At 46.7% G+C, this 24,027-nt stretch overlaps 3 protein-coding genes across 3 annotated transcripts; all 3 read right to left on the bottom strand.

Annotated features, from left to right (window-relative positions):
• Nucleotides 1–762: 762 nt before the first annotated feature.
• LOC133800972 (uncharacterized) lies at nucleotides 763–1,688 on the bottom strand. Its single transcript, XM_062239093.1, has 2 exons — nucleotides 1,563–1,688; nucleotides 763–1,450 (listed from the first exon to the last, which is right to left on the bottom strand). The coding sequence occupies exons 1-2, from the start codon at nucleotides 1,686–1,688 to the stop codon at nucleotides 953–955; spliced, it is 624 nt and encodes a 207-aa protein (XP_062095077.1). The 3' UTR covers nucleotides 763–952.
• A 348-nt stretch (nucleotides 1,689–2,036) lies between these two features.
• Nucleotides 2,037–2,943, bottom strand: LOC133800971 (uncharacterized). Its single transcript, XM_062239092.1, has 2 exons — nucleotides 2,391–2,943; nucleotides 2,037–2,275 (listed from the first exon to the last, which is right to left on the bottom strand). The coding sequence occupies exons 1-2, from the start codon at nucleotides 2,941–2,943 to the stop codon at nucleotides 2,037–2,039; spliced, it is 792 nt and encodes a 263-aa protein (XP_062095076.1).
• Nucleotides 2,944–22,062: 19,119 nt separating this feature from the next.
• On the bottom strand, nucleotides 22,063–23,778 carry LOC133800970 (2-alkenal reductase (NADP(+)-dependent)-like). The gene is made up of 5 exons (XM_062239091.1): nucleotides 23,482–23,778; nucleotides 23,219–23,396; nucleotides 22,950–23,116; nucleotides 22,780–22,862; nucleotides 22,063–22,703 (listed from the first exon to the last, which is right to left on the bottom strand). The coding sequence occupies exons 1-5, from the start codon at nucleotides 23,707–23,709 to the stop codon at nucleotides 22,325–22,327; spliced, it is 1,035 nt and encodes a 344-aa protein (XP_062095075.1). The 5' UTR covers nucleotides 23,710–23,778; the 3' UTR covers nucleotides 22,063–22,324.
• Between the last annotated feature and the right edge of the window lie 249 nt (nucleotides 23,779–24,027).

The following is a 24,027-nucleotide window of genomic DNA, read 5'->3' as shown; positions in this document are numbered from 1 at the left end:
AAAATAAATTTCACCAGACACTTGGGGGGCAGGATAGGAGGCAACAGCATGCGGCTAGCAAGGGGAACCTAAAAAGGGCCCTCTAACGGAGGATCCTAAAAATGACCCCTTGCCCTCCTAAAAAGGAGGCCCCTAAAAAGGGACCCTCTACCAAGAGGACCCCTTGCCCTCCTAAAAAGGAGGCCCCAAAAGGGACCCTCTACCAAGAGGACCCTAAAAATGACCCCCTGTCAGGAGGACCCTGAAAAGGACCCTATGCACTAGGAGGATCCTAAAATGAGCTCTCCATCAGGAGGAAGTGACTCTAAAAAAGGACCCTTTAATGGGGGATCCCAGAGGGACCCCCTATACCAGGGCCTCAAACAAAGTCCTTGCAAGGCATCCCTTGGGATCGCAAGGATTAGCTACCCTTGTGAACACCAAGGGAGGCCATAGGGACTTAAAATGTATGGTAACGACAATAATAAGTCTAGAGCGGCCACCAAGCCACCTAGCCAAAAAGGGTCCCAAAAGAGACACTTGCAAAAACAGTACTATGAATAACGACGAGAAGGACGCTTCTCGCAAAGAAATAATAAGCGCGCACAAGAATATATAAAAGGATAGCTAGGACCCAAGGGGTCAAAATATCCTTATAACAGTAACCAAGAGGCACCAAAAGAGGTCCCAGTGAACCCTTTCACAGGGGCTCCAAAGGACCTCCAGCCTGGTAAATAAGAGGGGGGACCAACCAAACCCCATCATACAGGCTCAAAAGGACCTCATATGCAGTAGAATAAAAGATAAATAGCAACTCATGTATATATACAATGAAAAAGAAGGTCTTGAAAACAGTACAAGAGTTGTCAAAGGAAAATAGTAATGACAGTCTTATTACAAAGGCCCGAAGTACAAAAAAAAAAGAGCATACACCCATGGTATGCTAGCTAACAAAAGTTAGGACACGACTGCTTCAGGGCCTCCTACCATGGGCGCTCCACCGGGCCGCTCGAGCAATGGCATGTTCACCAAAAGAAGAGAAGTCAAAGTTAGGATCCTGCCTCCACACATTATAGAGGGCACGGTCTATGGACCTGCGCTCGGTGGTAGCCCTCTCCGCCTCCAAGGAAGCATTCCTCTCCTGTGCCGACTGAATTTCGGCCCCGAGGGCCTCGACTTCGGCCTCCAACTGAGTAACTCTCTGCTGCGAGGAGACCGCGATGGCCTTGGCTTCCTGGAGTTCACGCTCCAAGCAAGTAACCTTGTCCTCTAGCCTCTTGGTCTTGGCCTTTACTTCCTTCCTCTTCGATGACAAGTTGGAAAATTTGGTCTGGACCTCCGAAAACTTAGCATTGGTTTCATTAAGCTCTTTCTCAAGCTCCTGCACTCGGGCTGTAAGGCAGTTCCTCTTAGCAGCAGACACGGAGAGGTTGTTAGACGAGTCAGCAAACCACATAGCCAACGTATAGGCCTGTACAATAAAAAAAAAAAGTTAGCAACAACAGCAATGAATGACAAAAAAAAATAATATATGCATAAAACACCTATACATAATAGGGCCGACGCGAGGAGCAAGGACTCACCCAAGCCATGGAGCGCCTTAGGTTCAACCCAAGGTCCACCTGGGTCACGTTCCCAAGGCCATTCCAGTCAGATACAGGGAGGCTCGAGGCAAGCTGGATGTATCGCTGTCCGAACGACGTTGCCATCTGAGTCACCCAGGGCTCCCCATCCGTACCAGGGGCACCTGGCTGGATGGGGACAGACGACCCGCTTGCCGATGCGGGAGGGGGCGCGATGAAAGTAGAAAGCCGAGGCTCTGTTAGATCAAAGGGAGGGTCCGCAAGGCCGACGTAATCAGCCCCCGGTGATTCAGGGTTGAGATGAGCCTGAGTGAAGGCGTCGTGGCCCTCAGGGTCAAGGTAAGTACTACACCCCGGAATGTCCTGCTAGTCTTGTGAGTGAGGGGCTATGTTCGGATCATATGGAGCATGTGGAGGGCACCCCCCAAGAGATGGAGGCAGCTGGTGGAATCCCCCGCGGTCAAGGGGGGCTTCCTATGGCCCCTCCTCATCCTCATCATCATCCGGGAAAGGCTCAGCCAAGGTCTCCTTCATCTTCGTGGACCCAGAGATGGTCCACAGCAACTTGGGGTCAGAGACGGGAGATAGCTTGTGGCGGTTCAGATTCTTTACGGTGAAAAGGCGCACCGCATCTTTCTTGGCAGCTTCAGCGTTGAGGAACTGTCTCATGTCTTTCGCTTCCAACCTGACGACGGAGGGTTCGGCGAATCGCTCTGCACAATATGAGCCATAGTCGGTGTGAGCATAAGGCACGAAACCATAAGTTGCAAAAACAAAAAAAACAACATACAAAAAAAAAAAAGAGAAAGTGATGCTCAGAGTACTTACTGGGAGTGGTCCAGAAATCCTCATGGACAGAGAGTGGACCTTCCACGAAGAAAAAGTCCCGCTTCCAAGCCCCCAGGTTAGACACCGAACCCTCTATCAAAGAGGCCCCGTTGTTGGCTTTTTGTAAGTAGTAAAAACCTTTTGAATTGGGGAGGGGCATGAGGTTGTAGAGGAAATGTACCTCGGTGGCCGTAGGGGCGCGTTTCAACAGTTTCATATATGCAATGAAAAGGCAGCTCAAAGTCAGCCAGCCATTGGGTGCCAGCTGAAGCGGGGCAAGATCGAAGTAGTTGAGGACTGCAACAAAGAACGGGTGCAGCGGAATGGTACCATCCGCTTTTAGAATTTGCTCGCTGAGGGCCACGAAGTCGAGCCTAGGACGGTCAGCCCGGCATGCCTCCAAAGGGGCGTATAGAGCATAATCTAGAGGGACGCGATAATGATTCACGATGTCCATCAGTTTGTTGTCGGACACGCGCGACACCAGCTCGGACGCTAGTAAAGGGGCGTCGTCCTGCTCTTGGGTAGATACCTGTCGGCGTGCCTTCGGCATATCTGCAAAATCAAAAGAAAAATGTGAGGAAGAGACAGAACACTTGACCCTCCATGTTTTCTTCCTAGCAAGAGTCTTCCATCGAGGGAGTAACTACGGAAGTGCTAAGCTAGGACAAACTGAGACTAGGGGTTGAGGAGAAGCAGAAGCAGCCCCCTGACAGTCATCAAGCGAGGATGGGCTGGAAGGCTCAGGCGGAAGGTGTCCCTCCATAAACTCTAACTCCCACTGCAACTCAAAAAGGGTCATCCTAAGGCTCGCTACGTGGTCACTAAGGTCTGGGGGGGAAGGTCCTCCGTCTCCTCTCGACACCGAGTCAATTTCGCTCTCCACCACCCAAATTTTACGCCTAAGTTCAGCCATGTACTCAAGGTGGCGGATGCGGGCCTGCCTTAAGGAGTCATAGTCCTGGTGAGGGTTGCCCTCAGGGGACTCTGAGTCTGAGGACAGGTCAATAAACTCAGCCCCTGGGGGTATGTCGGACGGGCCGTCACTGGCCATGAGACCTCGTCCCAACGGCAAAAAGGGGTTCACGTATAAACGAGGGAAAGGCTACAAAACACAAAGGAATAGGCTTAATATCTCTAGATGCAAACGCCCTAAATGGCCCACTACAGGGTATAAAAAAAAAGGAGGGGCGTGCATATGGTCAAACTCACTACAAGCTCAAGCCAAGGTACCCCATTCTGAGTAATGCTTATGTGAACCTAACAAAAACCAGGGAAAAAGAGAACATACCTCAAGATGTAGAAATTGGAGGCTGTCGAGACCAAAAAAAAGGAGGACGAGGGCCAAAAGCACCAAATGGTCGAAAATGCACGTCTGCAAAAATAGGCAAAAAGGATGCGTTAGTCACTAAATAGACACACCAAAAAATTAGCTCATATGTAAAAAAAAAAATGAAATGAAGTGAAAAAATAAAACAAATGAAACTATGGCAAAAATGGGGTTGTGAGGGATTGAACCCCTTACCTCTTGAAAAAGGAAGGGTTCTCCAAACCACTAAGCCAAGGAAGTAAGGTGGAAATATTAAGCCATGCATGAAGGCCTATTTATAAGAACCAAGGTGAATAGTCTACAAGAGCACCTAAAGGTACTCTCCTAGACTGGGGGGCAAGTGTTGATGCTCAAAATCTCACAAAGGGAAAATATGAGATCAATGCCATGAAGCCCCCATTTACACGACATAGATGCCAAGACGCCATCACCTCGCTCGGCCACCCAGACGCGAGACGCCATGGCCTCGCTCGGCCACGCTCGGCCACCCCGACGCGAGACGCCAACGGCCTCGCTCGGCCAGTCAGGCGGGGACACCATTGCCCTCGCTCGACCACGCCCGCACACCAGGTGGCCTCGCTCGGCCATGCCCGCACACCAGGTTGCCTCGCTCGGCCATGCCCGCGCACCAGGGGGCCTCGCTCGGCCACACCCGCACACCAGGTGGCCTCGCTCGGCCACGCCCGCACACCAGGGGGCCTCGCGCCCCAGCAGGCCCTCGGCCTCGCGCAGCCATGCCCGCACGCCAGGCGGCCTCACGCCCCAGCAGGCCCTCGGCCTCGCGCAACCATGCCCGCACACCAGGTGGCCTCGCGAATAGGGGCACGCGTCAAAGGAGCCTCGCCACCAAAGGGCTCGCGTGGAAGTCATCACACCACGCACCCATCTGTCAAGGACCCGAGAGCCTCACCTCACGCCCTCACCTTTACGCACGCCAAGCGTCCCGTTCCCTATGCCTTGGGGGCCCCGATTCTCAGGGGCTCGGGTACGAGTTGAGTGGAATGTACCTGTACGATCTCATACTGGGTACGGCCCTTAAGACCTTGTACGTCGAAATACGGACGCCCGTACTAGTGGGGGGATGGGAGTACTGTAATAGGAGCGTGGCCCGTACGTCTACAGCCCGGAGTCAGAGTCGACACCACTACCACCTACGCCACTATGCCTGCCACCACTCATCAAACATGGGTACGGACAAGTAGTGGAGGCATCCTCCTGACATCTGCCCCTGTACTGGATGTACGACCACAACCTCTGAAGCCACTCTCCTGGCATAGTACGTATGTACCACTTGGTCTCGTGGACCACCATGTACCCAGGGCCATTAGAGCCTACTATAAAATGAACTCTAACCCCACCTGAAAGGGGGTTAGGAAATTTACTGTAGCAAAGGCTTGAGAGTGAATGAAGAATTGATTTCTCCATTGTTATTCTGTCATTGTTCTTGAGTTATTACTTACATTTCTACAGCTTTTTTATTGACTATCCTGACTTGATAATTTTTTCCAACTTAACTTAGTTGACGAGTTCTCACCGTCAACACAGGTCGTTACGTGGATCATTTTGGTGCCAAGGGATAACTTAGGAACCCACTAGAAACACAAAGGATACACTTAATCACAAACTCAGTTGCTCTCTCTCTCTCTCTCTCTCTCTCTCTCTCTCTCTCTCTCTCTCTCCTTTGTTGGTTTTTATTGATCAAATCAGAGATTATACACAGCGGAACAACAATCAAATTGTTAGATTTAATCCCATAAGATTTCTAGATCTACTTCTTCACATGCATATATATATATATATTGAATCAAGGACATGAATAGAAAAATTACCTCAGGTCCTTCCTTGCTGCTATCTTTTCATATGGCTAAATCCTCGAGATCTCACACCAAGATCTTCTAAAATGTTCTCAGGCACACAAAGAACGAGTGTGGGCTTGCTATACAAATAATAGGCGATAAACTATTTATCAGATGTTCTCAACACATGAGATCTGATAAAGTTTTGGACCTAGGTTTTGTGAAGAACAATGACTTTTGTTTTTGTCACTGTTCTCTTTCTCTCAGAGAGATTCCTAGATATTTTTCTATCCCTGAAAAATTACGTTCTGTGAAAAACTGATATCCTATATTTAATATATCCTATATATTAAAATATTTGTTATTTTAAACAAATTCAAAATAACTGATCAGTTATCAGATTTTTGTTTAAATAATAATATTTTAATCATATTAAAATATCTCATTATTTATTTAATATTTAAATAACTAAAATTGTGGAATCAAGAAACTGAGTACACTCTCTTATGCATGTAGCACAATGCATGTGCACTATGCCACACGTGTACCACATGCCTGTGATGGCATGTGATTTTTCCCAAATTTTATTATTATTTAAATACCAAAAATCCCAAAAATAAATTAATTCAAAATTAATTATATTTTTGTTAAATCAAATAATTAATTAATTCTTAATTAATTAATTACACATAATTAAGCAATAATTATGTTTGATACATAGAAAAATATTTTACTTATCACATAAGTCCTTTTTGCCCATTTTTTGTATTTACCTTTGTCAGTGTTTGTTTGAGCCATTTCGGGGACCATGGACCTATAACATTAAGCTCCAATAAATTGAAACTAAATAATTAAACTCTTTAATTATAATAGTTAATTTATTAATTCTGATATTACTCCACTATAAATTCAGAATTGCACTCTTTATGTTATAGATATACTTTTACAGAAATATTTTCTTAAGTCGTCCATTGATATAACCATCTTTCAATAGTTCAACCCTCTAATTAATTAGTTCATAAATTAGAATGGAAGAATTACCATTTAACCTTTCTATTGACGCGGTTCTTCGCCAACAAGTAATTAAGAAAATAAGAGGAAGGGATTAGTGCTTATGTATGAACCGAAATAGATGAATGATCTTTTTAATGGAATGGCGACACAAATACGTTTTTAGGTGGTTCAAAGGTTAAAATCCTTCTACTCCACCAGTCAATATTATTGCTATATGCTTGGTATTCTTTTACAGGGTATTTCTTACACAATAGAATCCAACCCTTTGCAACTCCCAGGGTCTCCATATTTATAGGAGAGGGCACCTGGGAGTTGGTAAGAAGGTCATCCCGTGACCTTCCTACCTATCATGTCAACTCTGTGACATTCATGATTAATTCCTAAATCCTGACACATAAGTGTGGTCTAATCAATAGGTAAGGGGGATAATGGGCCGCACGGCCCAACCCAGCCATGGGTGTCTAAATACGCACGTTCACGCTGCGTGTCCGAGAAGTCAGGGATATATCAGACACGTGATGTCTGATATATGCACGTTTACCTTGTGTGGTTGACTTTATAAAAGGTCACAGCCTCCAACTCTAGCTCGTACCACGAGCTGGATGCTTCCCTCGACTTGTGGCCTTCAGAGTCCAGACTCAGTCCTTAAGTAATCTTGGCGAACCCTTAGGTTACCTCGAGCTAAGGAGGTAGGATCTTACAATGGCAGCTCCGGTATTGGGGATGTCCACCTGGTAGACATGATTGGGCCATACCTCAGCTCGGTAACAGCTCGTGGGAAAATCAGGGCGTACATCTGCCCCCCAAGTCCCTGCTCGTGGTACACGACGTCGTGTAGGGCCACAGTAGGGGCTTTTAGGCTTCCCCATGAACTCTTCATACTCCACATTCTACGCAGGCGCTGAATACGTGGAACATCATGGTTGGTGATGGTACGTCTTCCGAGAACCGCATTAAATGGCCTAGCCTATACTCAGCCGTCGTTTTGTCTTTTGAGTGGGGAGCCTTGGATCCCACATCAGGGCAATCCAATGGCCCCTCTCACGCGGCCTTTCATGTATATAAAAGGGGTGGCCACCTTACGCATGGGCCACCCGTTCATTTGAAATTTTTCATAAACTTTCCTTCTTCTTCTCTCTTCTTCATCTTCAAAAAGAAAAACCTTCTTCTTTTCGACCGCCATTCCTAGCGCTCAAGAAGTTCAAGTGCAAGGGCCCCCTTGAAGCTTGGAACCAACTGATCCGACGAAGCCCCTACCTAGGCGATCCCTTCATCCTCTTCTCAGCCAAAACACTCTGTAAGTCTCCTGACTGTGCATGTTTCGAAATTATTTTTTTTTTCACTGTAGCTTAGGTAAATATTTACTGTAGCTGCATGCAAGGTTTCGCTGATTTTTTGTGGGCATGAAGGGTGAAAGCCTTTTAGGTTAGGGTATCTTTGCAGTAGAAAACCATTTAGGAGCATGGTTTATAGGGTGCGTTTTCTGGGGAAAATTTCTGGGTAGGATTTTTGGGATGCTGGTTTATAGTATTCGGTATTTTGGGTGCAAAACCGGGTAGCTTAGGGGACACGCTTCACAGGCAGTTTTGCCTTTCTTGCCTACTGAAACTTTCCTTCCAAGGCAAATTATATCCTGACTCTCCTGACACACGAATTCCGAGTAATCAGGGATCTGTTGGGATCACAGGCGCGTGTTCATAGAACCGCGTGGTCTCACTCTCCATGGGCTGGGCTTACCTCAGCTCGTGTCAAGGAAACACATTCAGATTCTTCTCCATTTTTAGGTCGCCTTTTTCTAAAATTTCTTCTTTTTGTTCGCTAGGCGATCAGATGGGACCCAAGAAGAACACTCCCAAGAAGTCCGTAGGTAGCTCGTCCTCCCAACAAGACAAGGGAAAGGAGGTGATGACTGAATCCCTGATTCCCAACTTCGGGCCAGCAGTGGAACGGGAGCTCGAGGTGGCCCCCGACGCGTTCTTCGAGGCGGAGAAGATCGTCTCACAGATTACCGACCAGGCGAGGGTAAACAAAATATTCCTCTCCCATAACATCGAGCTGGGGAGAGGAACCGTGATTTCCCGACCTCCCTTAGAAGGCGAGCAGAGCTGCGCGCCGCTTGATGAGGCATTCTCGGCCTGGAGCGACGAACAATTCAAGGCGGGGGCCTTCCTCCCATTGGACCAGTACTTCGCAGATTTCCTCAACTACGTGAGGTTGGCCCCATTCCAGCTCCCCCCCCCCCCCCCAACTCTTACCGTTTGTTGGCGAGGTTAAGATACTTGTTCTTGAAACAGGAGTGGGAGGTCCCCACTCCTGCAGACATTCTATATTTCTTCTGCCTCAAGGCCAGCCCGGAGTAGCGGGGGCGAGGTGACGGGTTCTATTACTTAACCCAGTTCCCCAACACGGCTGCGATCATCGAGCTGCCCAGCCACCCCAACAACTTCAAAGATCAATTCTTTATGTCGACGGGGTTCTGAAACTGCGAGCTGCACTACTTCAATCGTCCTCGTAAGTGCCTTTCAACCTTAGCTCGTAAGTTAAGTATTGGTTAGCTTCCCCTATATCCATTTCTAACAGGATAATTCTGCAACTATCTTTGTGAGGACAGGGAAGTCTGTGATCCTCGGCAGCCAGTACGAGACACTGGCGGGCTTGCCCCCCAGTGAAAAGGACTATCGTCAGCTCGTGACAGACGAGACGATGCAGGCCTGTAAGTTGATCTCCCCAGGCCAGACTCTGAACCTGAGGAGGCCCCGGGTGCTTCCCCCAGCTCGCGATATGAGGCCTATCATCGTGGAGGAGATTGCGGGGGATGAAGATGAGGAGGATGAAGTGCCCCTCGTGAGGACGAGGAAGCGGGCATTGGAGGTCGCCCAAAGAACAGATGAGGAGAGGATCCGGTCCGGAGCAGCCGCAGGTCCTTCTGGCCAAGGTAACCCATACATGTTTAGGAACTTAGATAGGGCCACTGCCGACCCCCTGCTAGCTAGGTTCAATCCCAAACAGATCGTCCAACGCCATCGAAGTGACCCAGACTTAGATGAAACCCTGCTCCACTGCGTCGACCAGCTCGTGTTGGATTACGAAAGTAGTCGTCCTAGGGGTACCATAGCTGTAGACAACACCCTAGCCTTTAGGTCGGTCCTATTTGAGGAGTACGGGACCGACCTTCGGTCATGGCCATCACTCCGGGAGGGCACCGTAGCTCTGGGTCTTAGGCAATACGTAGAAGAGTCTAGTCCTGAGACGGCCTCGGATTCAGAACCTGCGCCAGCTCGAGAAGTAATTGACTTAGATTCCCCCGCAGGAGCTCCGGGGCCGATGGTCGTAACCATAGATTCCTCTTCTAGCTCAGGGGGTAGGATTCCCTTTAGTATAAATATATACTTGAATTTCGCTTTCGTTTTTGCTGTTTGCATGACTGCTAACATGTGTACTCACCATATCTTTGTTTCGACAGAAGATATGTCTCAGCCCGGAGGAAAGAATCTGCGAGCTATGTTCACCGGAGGGAAATCCTCCGCTGGGGCTTCTGGGCCCAAAAAGAAAAAGCTCCGGTTGGCGAGGAAAGCCGCTGGGACCCCAACCAAGTCTCTTGCAAAGGAGAAAGAGCAGCCCCCAACCGCCCAGGTCGAGGAAACTGCACCTCCTATTGCTGGGGGAAGCATGCCCCCACCCCCTCCGTGAGCTCCGGCCTTCATCCGGGACATAGGAGCGGAGCCCAGGGCTTCGGCGATTACGCCTCCTGAGGTGCGCATCCCAGTGGACCCCCAGGACCTGGAGAAGATTCCAAACGTCTTTCGGGGGACGGTGTATGAGACGACGAACTACGCCGTCAGCCACTTCTACCGATTCAACGAGAGGGAGCTCAGGGCCATCGAAACAAGGAGACCGGTGGGCGTACTGGAATCCTCATTGGGCATGGCCCTAACAGTAAGTTCACTTTACCCTTATTCCTGATTGTCATGCCTTGTTTTTCCTCTCTCTTTTTTTTTCCTAAGGCAGTTGCCTCTTTGTTTTTGCTGAGCACCTTGGCCCTTCACTGAAGCATAGCCAGGACCAAGGCCCAGCTCGAGGATATGAGAGGCGAGCATCAGGCGGTTGTAGCCATCCACCAGACTTCCTTGTAGACGGCTAAGGATGCCCTGGCGGCTGCGCAGGCCGAGCTGGAAGAAGCCCATCCCAAGCTTCAAGAGGTCGAGGCTACCAAAGCCGCCCTCACTGCTGCGCAGACAGAGCTAGACACGGCGAAGTCTGGGGCCGAGGAGGCCAAGGCCGCCCTGGAAACCGAGAAGGCAGCCTCCAGCACCGCCATGGAGGACATGCTCTACCACTGCTGGGTCTACAACCCGGACGGTGATTTCTCCTTCTTGGGAGCGGACGTCTGGGAGCCCTTGCTGGAGGGGTTTAAAGCTCGCCTCCAGAAAGAAGCACCTTCTGAGACTGGGGAAGCCTCCATCACAGCCGAGTAGGAGGGCGAGACGGCGACCTCCATGGGGCCGACTGGTGGAGCCTAGGGTCTTTCCATTTTGCAACCTTTCCTTTAATATTCTCAATTGTTTGTGTAACTTTTGCATGAGGTGTTTCCACCTCGAGATAATTAATTTTTACTTTTAATTGGTTTACTTCCTTTTGCCTTTACGCATTTTAGTTACTATTTTGAAAAACCTTAGTTCACGTTAACTTTTATCAATATCTCGTGCTCTTTTTAAAAAAAACAACTATCAATCAATTTAAATTAACTTCTAAGTTTTATGACTTGGTTATGTCCAGGAACTTAATTTGAAAACTTAGTTCGCGTTAATTTTTATCAATATCTCATGCTTTTTAAGAAAAACAACGATCAACCGATTTAAATTAACTTCTAAGTTTTATGACCTGGTTATGCCCAGGAACTTAATTTGAAAACTTAGTTCGCGTTAATTTTTATCAATATCTCGTGCTTTTTAAGAAAAACAATGATCAACTGATTTAAATTAACTTCTAAGTTTTATGACCTGGTTATGCCCAGGAACTTAATTTGAAAACTTAGTTCGCGTTAATTGTTATCAATATCTCGTGCTTTTTAAGAAAAACAACGATCAACCGATTTAAATTAACTTCTAAGTTTTATGACCTGGTTATGTCCAGGAACTTAATTTGAAAACTTAGTTCGCATTAATTTTTATCAATATCTCGTGCTTTTTAAGAAAAACAATGATCAACTGATTTAAATTAACTTCTAAGTTTTATGACCTGGTTATGTCCAGGAACTTAATTTGAAAACTTAGTTCGCGTTAATTCTTATCAATATCTCGTGCTTTTTAAGAAAAACAACGATCAACATATTTAAATAAACTTCTAAGTTTTATGACCTGGTTAAATCCAGGATAGAACTTAGTTCGCGTTAATTTTTATCAATATCTCGTGTCTTTTAAGAAAGACAACGATCAATCGATTTGAATTAACTTCTAAGTCTTTAAGGCCACCTGGTTATATCCAGGTACCATATGCCCCCCAAGTAACTGGGAAAGGGTCTTTCATGGTTACTTTAGATTACACTTGTAAATATGTACAATCATAAACGGAAAGTTAATTCTCATTGCTTAATACATAAAAAGTGGCCTTTTAGGCCTTACAAGGGAATCATTGATAATATCTCTTCAAATGGATTGCGTTCCAAGTCCGTGGGACTGCCCCTCCATTAATACGAGCTAATTTGTAAGTTCCTTCTTTAATGACCTCGATGATTTGATATGGTCCTTCCCAGTTTGGTCCCAATACTCCATCTTTGGGATCCTTACCGGCTAAGAAAACTCTCTTGAGGACCAGGTCGCCAATGCTAAAGGTGCGCTTTTTGACTTTTGAGTTGAAGTAACGAGTGATTTTTTGCTGGTAATGCTCGAGCTGAAGCTGCGAATCTTCTCGTCTTTCATCAGCCAAGTCAAGAGAAGTGCAAAGTAGCTCATGGTTGCGGTCCTGGTCATATGCCTGGACCCTATGCGAAAGTACCTTAATCTCCACAGGGAGGACTGCCTCGCTCCCAAAGGTCAGGGAGAAAGGAGTATGACCCGTAGGAGTCCGATGCGAGGTCCGGTACGCCCACAGAACCTGGGGGAGCTGTTCTGGCCAGACCCCCTTCGCCTCATCTAGTCTCTTCTTGAGGCTTGCCTTTAACGTCTTGTTGACAACCTCGACCTGACCATTCGCCTAAGGATAGGCCACGGAGGAGAAACTTTTCACAATTCCCTACCTTTCGCAAAATTCGGTGAAGAGGTCGCTGTCGAACTGAGTCCCATTGTCAGAAACGATTTTCTTGGGCAGCCCGAATCGGCAGATAATGCTCTTAACCATGAAGTCGAGGACTTTTTTGGAAGTTATCATTGCCAAAGGTTCTGCCTCAGCCCATTTCGTAAAGTAGTCGACGGCCACCACGGTGTAATGGACCCCGCCTTTTCCAGTAGGGAGGGCGCCAACCAAGGCAATCCCCCAAACTGCAAATGGCCATGGGGACGAGATCATCTTCAGCTCGACTGGGGGAGCCCGAGCAACAGTGGCGAATCGCTGGCACTTGTCACACTTCTTGACATACGAGATCGAATCCTTGGACAGAGTGGGCCAGTAATATCCTTGCCTTAAGACCTTTAGGGCCAAGCTTTGCCCCCAGGTGTGATCTCCGCAAAACCCCTCATGCACTTCCTGTAGGATGGCCTTTGCTTTGCCTGGAAGAACACATCGTAGGAGAGATAGGGAGTGCCCACATCGGTACAGTATCCCATCCACCATCGTATACCGGGGAGCCTGATACAGCACTCGCCGCGCATCATTACGCCCTTTAGGTAGCTTCCCTTCAGTGAGATACTCGAGGATGGGGGTCATCCAGGTCGGCCTGGCATCGATCATCTCGACCTCCATCCTGACTTCTTCTATACTTGGTTTTTCCAAGAACTCTACCGGAACTAACCCCAGAGCCTCCGTCTTCCCGGAGGTGGCGAGCTTGGCAAGAGCGTCTGCATTAACGTTCTGTTCCCGAGGTATCTGCTTGATTGAGCCTCGCCCAAACGCGGACAGTTCAACTTTTACCTTCGCTAGGTAGGCCGCCATCTTGGGTCCTCGTGCCTGATATTCGCCCAGAACCTGATTTACCATGAGCTGGGAATCACTGAAGCATTGGACGGAGCTCACCTTCAACTCATGGGCTATTCTCAGTCCGGCCAGCAAAGCTTCGTATTCGGCCTCGTTGTTGGAGGCCTTGAATCCGAATCTCAACGCCGAGTGGAATCTATGTCCCTCAGGGGATATCAAAATGATTCCAGCCCCAGAGCCGTTCTCGTTGGACTAACCATCTACGAAGATCCTCCACGACGCCTCGGCCGAGGTGAGCTGGGGTGAGTCTTCTGCAGGATCCTCCCAGAATCCTGTGCACTCTGCTACAAAATCGGCCAGGGCCTGACTTTTTATAGCAGTTCATGGGGTGTACAAAATCTCGAACTGACTGAGTTCGATAGCCCATTTTAACAAGCGTCCCGATGCTTCAGGTTTTTGCAAAACCTACCTTAAAGGCTGATCGGTCATGACGTGCATTGAGTGGGACGTGAAGTACGGCCTGAGCTTTCGTGAGGCCGTGATAAGGCAGAACACCAATTTCTCCATCAACGGGTATCGGGATTCAGCTCTGAGAAGTCTCTTGCTGATGTAGTAGACAGGTCTCTGAACCCGGTCTTCTTCTCGGCCAACACGGCACTAGTTGCATCCTCTGTGACAGCTAGGTAGAGAAAAAGAGGCTCTCCTGCTTTTGGTTTGGATAATACGGGTGGCTCAGCCAAATGTGCCTTCAGGTCGAGGAAAGCGCTTTCGCACTCTTCCGTCCATTCGAACATCTTATTTCCTCGGAGCAGGTTGTAGAATGGCAAACACTTATCGGTGGATTTTGAAATAAACTGATTGAGGGCTGCCACCCTTCCTGTCAGGCCTTGGACATCTTTGCGCGACCTGGGTGAGGGAAGCTCTAGCAATGATCTGATCTTGTCCGGGTTTGCCTCAATTCCTCGGGTATTGACGATGAAACTCAGGAATTTTCCCGATGCGACTCCAAAAGTGCACTTTTGGGATTAAGCCTCATGCCATACTCCCGTAGTATCTTGAAGCATTCTTCCAGGTCGAAAACATGGTTATCGACAGTTTTTGACTTGACTAGCATGTCATCAACGTACACTTCCATGTTCTTCCCGGTCTGGTTTGCGAACATTCTATTTACTAACCTCTGGTAGGTAGCACCGGCGTTCTTCAGCCCGAACAGCATGACCTTGTAACAATAGACGTTAGTCGGGGTCATGAAGCTGGTGTGCTCCTGGTCCACCGGATTCATGGAAATCTGATTGTATCCTGAGTATGCGTCCATAAAAGACATAAGCTCGTGCCCCGCCGTGGCATCCACCAATTGGTCGATCCTTGGCAAGGGAAAACAATCCTTGGGGCAGGCTTTATTCAGGTTGGAGAAGTCGATGCAGTTCCTCCACTTCCCATTGGACCAGCACGGGGTTGGCGACCCAAATCAGAAACTTTGCTTCGCGGATAAAGCCACATTTCTTGAGCCGGGCTACTTCTTCCTCTAAGGCTTCAGCCCGGGTTGTTCCGAGGCGCCTTTGCTTTTGGGACTTTGCAGGAACATTTTTATCCAGATGAAGGGTGTGCATGATGACACTCAGGCTAATTCCCACCATGTCCTCGTGTGACCACGCAAACACATCCAGGTTATGCCGCAGAAATCTGATCAGCTCCGCTTTCCTCTTGCTACAGAGGTTTTTCCCGAGTTTGACTATCCATGAAGGATTCTGCGGATCGATGTTTGCTTCCTCGAGTTCCTTAATAGCCTGGAGCTCGGACCTGTCCTCGCCTATTCGGGGGTCAATATCCTCACCTAAGACGACATTTTCCCCTTCGGCGCTCTGAGGTTTTTCAATCTCAGGATCAGCTAAGGGTTCCTGAGATTCCTCTCCACCACCTTGGATGGCCATTGCTAGCTGCCCGGGTTTTGATTTTCCCTTCATGGAAATGTTGTAGCATTCCCTGGCAGCGAACTGATCGCCACGAACAGTGCATATACCCGTGGAAGTAGGGAATTTCATCGCGAGGTGGCGGATGGAAGTGACGGCCTCAAAAGCTACAAGTGTGGGTCGTCCCAAAATTGCGTTGTACGCAGCGGAGCAGTCGACGACCACAGTCGACGACCACGAACTCGAGGAGTTTGGAGACTGTCCGAGGTCCTTCTCCTAGGGTGATCACCAGCTCGATCGTCCCTATTTCCACTGATCCTTCTCCCGAAAAACCATACAGCATCATGGAGGTCGCCTTCAGCTCGGCGACAGTCAAACCCATCTTCTCCAATGTGGACCAGAATAGGAGGTTTACCGAGCTCCCATTGTCGATCAGCACCCTCCTAACCCTCCGATTAGCGAGCTAAACTGCTACGACCGAAGGATCGTTGTGAGGGAACTGGATAGGGCCCGCATCTTCTTCCATAAAAATGATCGGTTGCCTCTCCAATCGCTGCTGTTTTGGCAGATGCTGCTCCAGGATGAACTCTACTCCATTATGCATCTTGAGTTCGTTTACGTACCTCTTCTGGGCACCCCTGCTCGCGCCGGCTAAATGCGGACCTCCAAAGATGGTGGATATCTCTCCTCCTATCACGGGAGGAGGGACGTCCTGATCTACCCGAGACCCGGGCTGACTGACCGAGGCTTCTGGAGCAGGTCGACTTGCTAGAACCCTGTTCCGTGCATACTGAGCCAAGGGGCCGGCTCGGATGAGAGTCTCAATCTCATCTTTCAAATGCCTACAATCATCAGTATTGTGGCCAACATCATTGTGAAAACGGCAAAACTTGGAGGTGTCTCTCTTCCCCTTTTGGTGCTTCAATGGCTCCGGCCTCTTCCAGGGGAGGTGAGTAGAGTTAGCTAGGAAGATGTTCTCCCTAGAGTGGGTGAGCTCTGTATAGGTCGCATAGACGGGCTTAAACTTGTCTACGGACTTATTCTTCTTTGGGCCGTGCTGGCTGCCCTCGCCGTTCCCCTTTCTTTTGCCTCCACCGAGCTGGTTATTCTGTGTGACGTTTTGGGTCGCTGTCATGACCTTCGTCCCCACTCCAGCGGGCTGCTCAGGGGCCTGGCTGGTCCCTGTAGCCGAGGCTTCGGCCTCCTCCAATTGGACCCATTCCTGGGCCCTATTTAGGAATTCATTCACTGAGCTAACTCCCTTCCTTTGTATATCTTTCCAGAGTTCCCCTCCGATGAGGATTCCAGTTCTTAAGGCCATGAGCTTGGAGCTGTCATCTGCGTCTCTGGCCCGAGCAGCGACGTTCGCGAACCTGCTCAGGTAAGCCTTCAGAGGCTCGTCGGGCTGCTGCCTCACGTTAGCCAGAGAGTCGACCTTGACGTGGGCAGCCTGGGAGGCTCGGAATGCTCTTTTGAAGTCAGCCGAGAAAGTTTTCCAGGAGCTGATTGATTGTCTTTTGCTCTGCTTGAACCACTGCCTGGCTGGTCCAGTCAGTGTGGAAGGAAAGATCAGACACCTCAGCTCAGGGCCAATGTTGTGGGCCATCATCAGGGTGTTGAACATCCCCAGATGATCCAACGGATCTCCGTCCCCATTGAATTTGGACAGGTGCGGCATACGGAAACCGGGTGGGTAAGCCGTTGCTGCTATGTTGGGGGCGAAGAGCTCCATCTCGTCCCCCGAGTTGTATTCATCTTTCTCTTTCTCCGACAGGAGCTTCCTCATTAGCTCCTCCATCTGAGCCAGGCGCTCGAGGGTTTTGTCCTGATTTCCTTGGTTATTCCGGGGCTGTTCAACAGCTCCGGATCCATTGTACATATTTGGTGGGTTATTGCCCCTCCTATCTTGAGATAGGTTATCTATGGCATTCCTGCCGTTACGTACTTCGGACAGGGCTCCCCCTGAGCGAGCATGGCTGCCACCTCCTACTGGTTCCCCTCTATGAGAGTTAAGGCGATCTCGCAGGTCGCCCCCCTGGGTGGTTTGAGGACTTTGTGCCGAACTTAAACGCTGACGCAAGTCTCCGCCAGAAAGGTTACTCCGACGACTGTCGGTCCAGTAGCTCCTGCTAGAGAGGCTCGGAGTCTGCCTTTGGGGGTGAGGATCCGAGCTTTCTCTCGGCGCCCTGCTACGTCGAGAAAATCTTGCGAAAGGCGAGTTTCCCCTGCTGCTTTCGTAGGCTGGAATATCTCGGATGGGCCGAGGAGGAGATGGATATCTTATTGGAGATGGAGGATGCCTGACCGGAGAGGCGATCCTGGTTCCGTCAGGACGGATCAAGTTAGGTGGGGGCCTTTCGGCCCTGCCAACCTGCGGGTCCCGCGCCGAGCGATCTGGACAAGGCGCAGGACGGCTGGGGGGGACGGGCTGATGCTGTGAGCCCTCCCCGGATCTCCTTCTGGAATTTCCTCGAGCTCTCCTGGGCGCGCTCGAGGCTGGTTGGGAGCTAGGAGTTGAAGTTCGGACCGAACAGCTGTACTGTTGTTGTTCGGCTCTAGGCATTTCTTCGAAGTTTGCCTCTCGACGGTGCGATGAGGGAATAGAGTTGGCTGTCGGAGGTCTGTCCGAGTGGCTGGGCCTAGACCGATTACCCCGGCGGGACTTATGAGTCTCGCCTTGCCTCTTTCCGACGTTAGCGTCGGTTGTAAGAGGGGGTAGTCGGGCCAACACATCCTTGATCTGCTGATTAGCTATCGCTAGTTGGCTCGTCAGCTGAGCATTTTCCATCTCTACCGCAGTATAAAAACCTGGATTTGGATTAGGTGGCCAGGACGCCGAACTTCCAGTGTCATCTTGGCCCACCGGCTGTTTGCCCGGCCGCTGCTGGACCTCAGGAATTTGTTCACCAGGGATGGCGATATGATGAGCCTCCTGCCCATCATGATGTTCCGTCTCGTTACCATGTCTAGATCGAGTGGTCACCATAGTTGGATGTTTGCGACAGCACCAATCTAACTTGCTCTCAATGAAAGCACCAATCTGTTGACGCGGTTCTTCGCCAACAGGTAATTAAGAAAATAAGAGGAAGGGATTAGTGCTTATGTATGAACCGAAATAGATGAATGATCTTTTTAATGGAATGGTGACACAAATACATTTTTAGGTGGTTCAAATGTTAAAATCCTTCTACTCCACCAGTCAATATTATTGCTATATGCTTGGTATTCTTTTACAGGGTATTTCTTACACAATAGAATCCAACATTTTGCAACTCCCAGGGTCTCCATATTTATAGGAGAGGGCACCTGGGAGTTGGTAAGAAGGTCATCTCGTGACCTTCCTACCTATCATGTCAACTCTGTGACATTCATGATTAATTCCTAAATCCTGACACATAAGTGTGGTCTAATCAATAGGTAAGGGGGATAATGGGCCGCACAGCCCAACCCAGCCGTGGGTGTCTGAATACGCACGTTCACGCTGCGTGTCTGAGAAGTCAAGAATATATCAAACACGTGATGTCTGATATGTGCACGTTTACCTTGCGTGGTTGACTTTATAAAAGGTCACGGCCTCCAACTCTAGCTCGTACCACGAGCTGGATGCTTCCCTCGACCTGTGGCCTTCAGAATCCAAACTCGGTCCTTAAGTAATCTTGGCGAACCCTTAGGTTACCTCGAGCTAAGGAGGTAGGATCTTACGATGGCAGCTCCGGTATTGGGGATGTCCACCTGGTAGACATGATTGGGCCGTACCTCAGCTCACTAACAGCCTGTGGGAAAATCAGGGCGTACACTTTCTAATTTACTTCTTATTCCTTAAGTACCATTAATTCACTTGTGAATAATTAATCTATAATATAATTATAGATTTGAGCTCAAAATCATTCGGTTCCAGAATTAACCCTTAAGGGAACTAATATACGATCCGTTAGGAAAGATTAGATTCTGTATTGTTGATACATGTTCCCAGCCATCCATGATATTAAATCTCCAAAACAAAAGTCACTAGCCTCATTCTTTGAAGAGGCCTTAACGAATGAATCAAAAGATTTAATAAACATGAACAGGAGTTCATGAACACTCAGGATTTAGGTTGATCTATAAATGATCATCAGTTATGATATGAATTACAAGTCTTTATTGTTAAATGGTTTTTGGATAAAGACTTTAATTCATATCAGTCCATGTCATATATAATCATATTATATAAAGCACATTTACCGAGATGTCTTTCCACATCAATAATCTGAATCTAGATTATTTGTATCATTATGATACTCAGTAAATCATACTTACAACTCCAATTAAAGAATTCCATAACTTTAATTTGTTGTTGTTGACTATTTTTATTCATTCATGTGATCTTAATTCTCTCGTACTAATACAAGATCACATCCTCAATAATAAATATGGAATTTTTCTAATATTTACAAAATTATTCAAACAATAATTTAACAATCTAAATATAACAATAATAATAAACTGTTGTATTTATTTATTCACAGAAAAACAAATGTCCTTACATGCTTTTAGGACACACTCCTAACATCCTCTTGGTACCTTGGTGAGCTTTGATTTTTGGAAAGGAAGAAGCTTGGAAATTGGGGATTGAAGCTAGGATTTAATTGGAACGGCTCAAGGGATCGTAATTCTCAGTTGAGGTAAGGATTTTTCTTTGGTTTTGGTGGATTTTGTTGTAATTTAAGTGTTAATTTCTGAGGCTTAAAATTTAGTTCTGATTTTGAGTTTTGGTGAGGGTATGGAATAGTTTATGGGGTTATTGTGATGCCTAGGCTGTGTTCTTAAGAGTCCTAAACTCAATTCCGGTTTTAGTTTATGTTTGGGGTGAGATTTGGTGACGTTGGTTCGGGGAAAAACGCAAGAAAAGTTGGGGAAAATCTAGGTTCGTAGGGTCGCGCTGTGACCTGCGTGAACCCAGGGCCTGGGGTTTTTCGGTTTTTGCCTAGGTGCGCCGCAGCCCTTCAGGGCTGAGTCGCGGCGCGTGTCCTTGGGAACAAAGGGGGCTGGGAGCCTCTAACTTGAGGCGCGCATAGGCAAAAATGGCCAAATAAGACTTCTTAGCTCGGGAACTCAAACTTTAGGGCTCGAGAGGGATTCTACTACTCGGTTTAGTAGAATTCGAGGTCCCGGAGGCTAGTACGTTATTACGAAGTTTTTAATTGCCTTAGGTTTTGATGGTTATCCATTATTGTGTTGTGACTAGGTTATACCGCTAAGGCTCGGGATTAAGTACCATACTCGGGATCGCCTTATATTGTTAGCTCAGGACTCAAGGTAAGAAAATTGTTTGTGCACGTAGAGCAGGGCATGGCCCGACTATTTGTGCTTAGTGTTATGTGTAAATGTTTGTAACTATTATGTCATATATGTGTTTGTGTCTGAGCGGCAAGGGCTGGGATCAGCAATAAGCATGTTGAATGCAGACCGCCATGGCAGGGCCATCCAAGGGTGTTGTACTCACCTGCTCGGTTAGGACCGTGAACTTGGTGCCTGGTAAAGTACCTTGACCGGCTTAGGTTGCTATTGTGAATTGCAATGGATGCATGTGGATTGTCTATTGTGTTTGTTTAGTTATGCACTTATTGAAATGAATTGTTATATGCTATGCTGGTAAAGTTTTCTTTTTGGGCATTGGCTCAAGGATGCTCTATGGTGCAGGTAAGGGCAAGGAAAGGCCGACCAAGCATGAGTTGGAGGACATAGAGTTGTGCGTACATGTTTGGCCTACCTGGCTGCCTTGGTTGGGGTACTTTTGAGGAACGCAGTATAAATGTTCGATTTTGTTGCCTAGGTCGACTGCACAGTGACTTTTGAGTTATAAATATGTCTTAAACAACATTTTGGGATCCCAATGTAACTTTTCTATGATCTTAATGAATGTTTAAGCCTTTATATAGAAATTTTATTGAATAAGTCTTTAATTTAATCACATTTTTTGGTCTAACACCTCAATTAGCAAGTCAAATAAACATTTTAAAACCACATGTTAACGGCTCAATTAGCAAGTCAAATAAACATTTTAAAACCACATGTTAACGATTTTAGGATAGTATGGCGTTACAGTCACCATGGTCGATATATGCTGATACCAACTTGACAAAGTTATAGGACAAAAGAAAAGAACGAGAGAGTAGAGAACTCAAAGTGTTTGAGAAAATAAATTGTAATGAATTGTATTAAACTCAAGGAGTGAAGTAGATGAGATTACAAAAGGCTATTTATGGAGCCAGAAATACAATGAACTAAAGCAGGAATTAGAGAGCCAAAACAAGACTAACTAACTCAAGATACACAACCAATCACAACAACTTAACGGATTAGTTATTACCTAAAGAACTATAACAACTAACTAATCATACGTGTCAAAAAAAATAAAATAAAAACTTTTGAACATTTTCTTGTCGTTTACCCTTTACCTGATTTGATGTTTCCAACTAGTTGCGTATTCATATTCGTTGTCGTTCTTCAAGTTTTCATGTCGTTTTAGTTTTTTTTTTTTTTTTGTACAATAGGGTCTTCTACCTCAAGAAAAACCTTGCGTTACTACAATTGAGTTATTTAAATAATTTGTCTTTTCTTTCTAAAATAACGAAAGAAAAGTCTTATTAAGCAAGCTGTGATAAGAAGTGGAAGGTAGAAAAGAAACATCACAAAACAATACACCAAAGACTATAAGACCAATGTTTGCACATATTTGCAAATGCAGAAGGAGGAAGCACCTGAAGGTTTTTTTTTTTTCTCTCTTTTGGGGTAAACAAGGAAAAAAGAGAAGCAACCTAACTAGGCCAGTGATCATTCATGAGAAATGGCAACAATTTGTTTTCCAACGTTGCGACCAAGGAAGAGGCCAACAAGAGCAGCTGGGGCATTGTCCAAGCCTTGAGCAACATCTTCGACATAAACGATGTTGCCTTGTTTGATGGACGGTAGAATAAACTCAAGAAACTTGGGGTAGAGATGATAGTAGCTAGTCACTACAAATCCTTCTAACCGGGCTTGTTTGATAATGAGGTTCATCAAATTATGAACACCTTCTGGGTGCTCAAGATTGTACTGTGAGATCATTCCACACACAGAAATTCGAGCATGGACTCTCAAATTCAATAGCACAGCGTCAAGCATCTTTCCCCCAACATTCTCAAAGTAAATGTCTATTCCTTCCGGAAAGTACCTGCCACAGTTAATGACATTATTAAAGTTTTATTTCAAGAATATATTCATTTGTATTACTTGAATTATTTATGAACCTTTTTAAAGCTGTATCCAAATCAGCCTCTTCTTTATAGTTAAAAGCCTCATCAAATCCGAACTTGTTCTTCAACAAATCAACCTTCAAATAGTTTAAGAAAAGAGAAACCTTAGATAGAATTACTTGTGTTATATAGTACTATAGTCTACACTATACAATAATACTCACTTTTTCTTTGCTTCCAGCGCTACCCACCACATAGCAACCCAACAGCTTTGCAAACTGCCCAACAAGCTGACCCACTGCACCCGATGCAGCTGAGACAAAGACGTATTCTCCCTTCTTAGGAGAGCAAAGCTGATAGAAACCAGCATAGGCAGTCATACCAGGCATACCTACATACATAATTATACAATGAAATTGTGTCACAGAGACAGAGTTATTCCCCAAACCAAATCACTTTCTTTGAAATAATAACAAACACATAGAGAGCTTACCAAGAATACCAACATAGTAAGAAAGGGGGACATCAGTGTCCTGAATTTTGAAAAGAGACTGTGTTGCATTTATAATACTATATTGCTCCCACCCAGTTATTCCCCAAACCAAATCACCTTGTTTGAATTTTGAATCCCCAGATTCTAATACTTCAGCCACTCCATACCCACTGATAGGCTGCAAACAAAAATGGCTTAATATTAATACCAATATCAAACAAATGAAGAAATGAACAAAATAAGGAAGAGAATGGGTAACTCACCGAATGGGGCTTGAAAGACTCTGCATAATAAGTGGGGCTGAGGTGCTTCCTCATACGGTTTCGCATGTAAGGGTCGCAGGACAGGTAGAGATTTTTTAGCAGAACCCCATTGGAGCCTTCCGGAAGCTTGAGCTTCAGAGTAGAAGTGGTTACATACATGTCTGATTCTTTTGGGTAACCAGACACATAGTCTCGTAGTAATACCTGCTTATTCGTAACTTCCGCCATGAGATTTCTTCTTCTTCTTCTCTCTTTTGGGTTTTGCTTTGATCAGAAGACAAAGGCGAAGATGGTCTCTCTATGTGTGTCTCTCTCTATATATAGTATGGGTGCAATGGGCGGACACGTATGGTGATAGTTGATGGCGCAATGAATGACGTAAATTTCGAAGTGGAAATAGGACTGTCATGTGGGAACACGCGTCAGCAGGAGATTTCGTTGTGAATGCAAAGAAATTAGATAGAGCATGCTTCTTCGGAGCTAAAACTGGCCACTGGCCATAGATTCATTCATACCATTTTGAGATTTATTATTTATTTATTTATA

This window comes from Humulus lupulus, chromosome 9, assembly GCF_963169125.1.
Source record: "Humulus lupulus chromosome 9, drHumLupu1.1, whole genome shotgun sequence".
In the NCBI taxonomy this organism is placed as follows: Eukaryota; Viridiplantae; Streptophyta; class Magnoliopsida; order Rosales; family Cannabaceae; genus Humulus; species Humulus lupulus.
The sequence above is the reverse complement of the archived record's forward strand: the minus strand, read 5'-3'. Positions and strand labels throughout refer to the sequence as shown.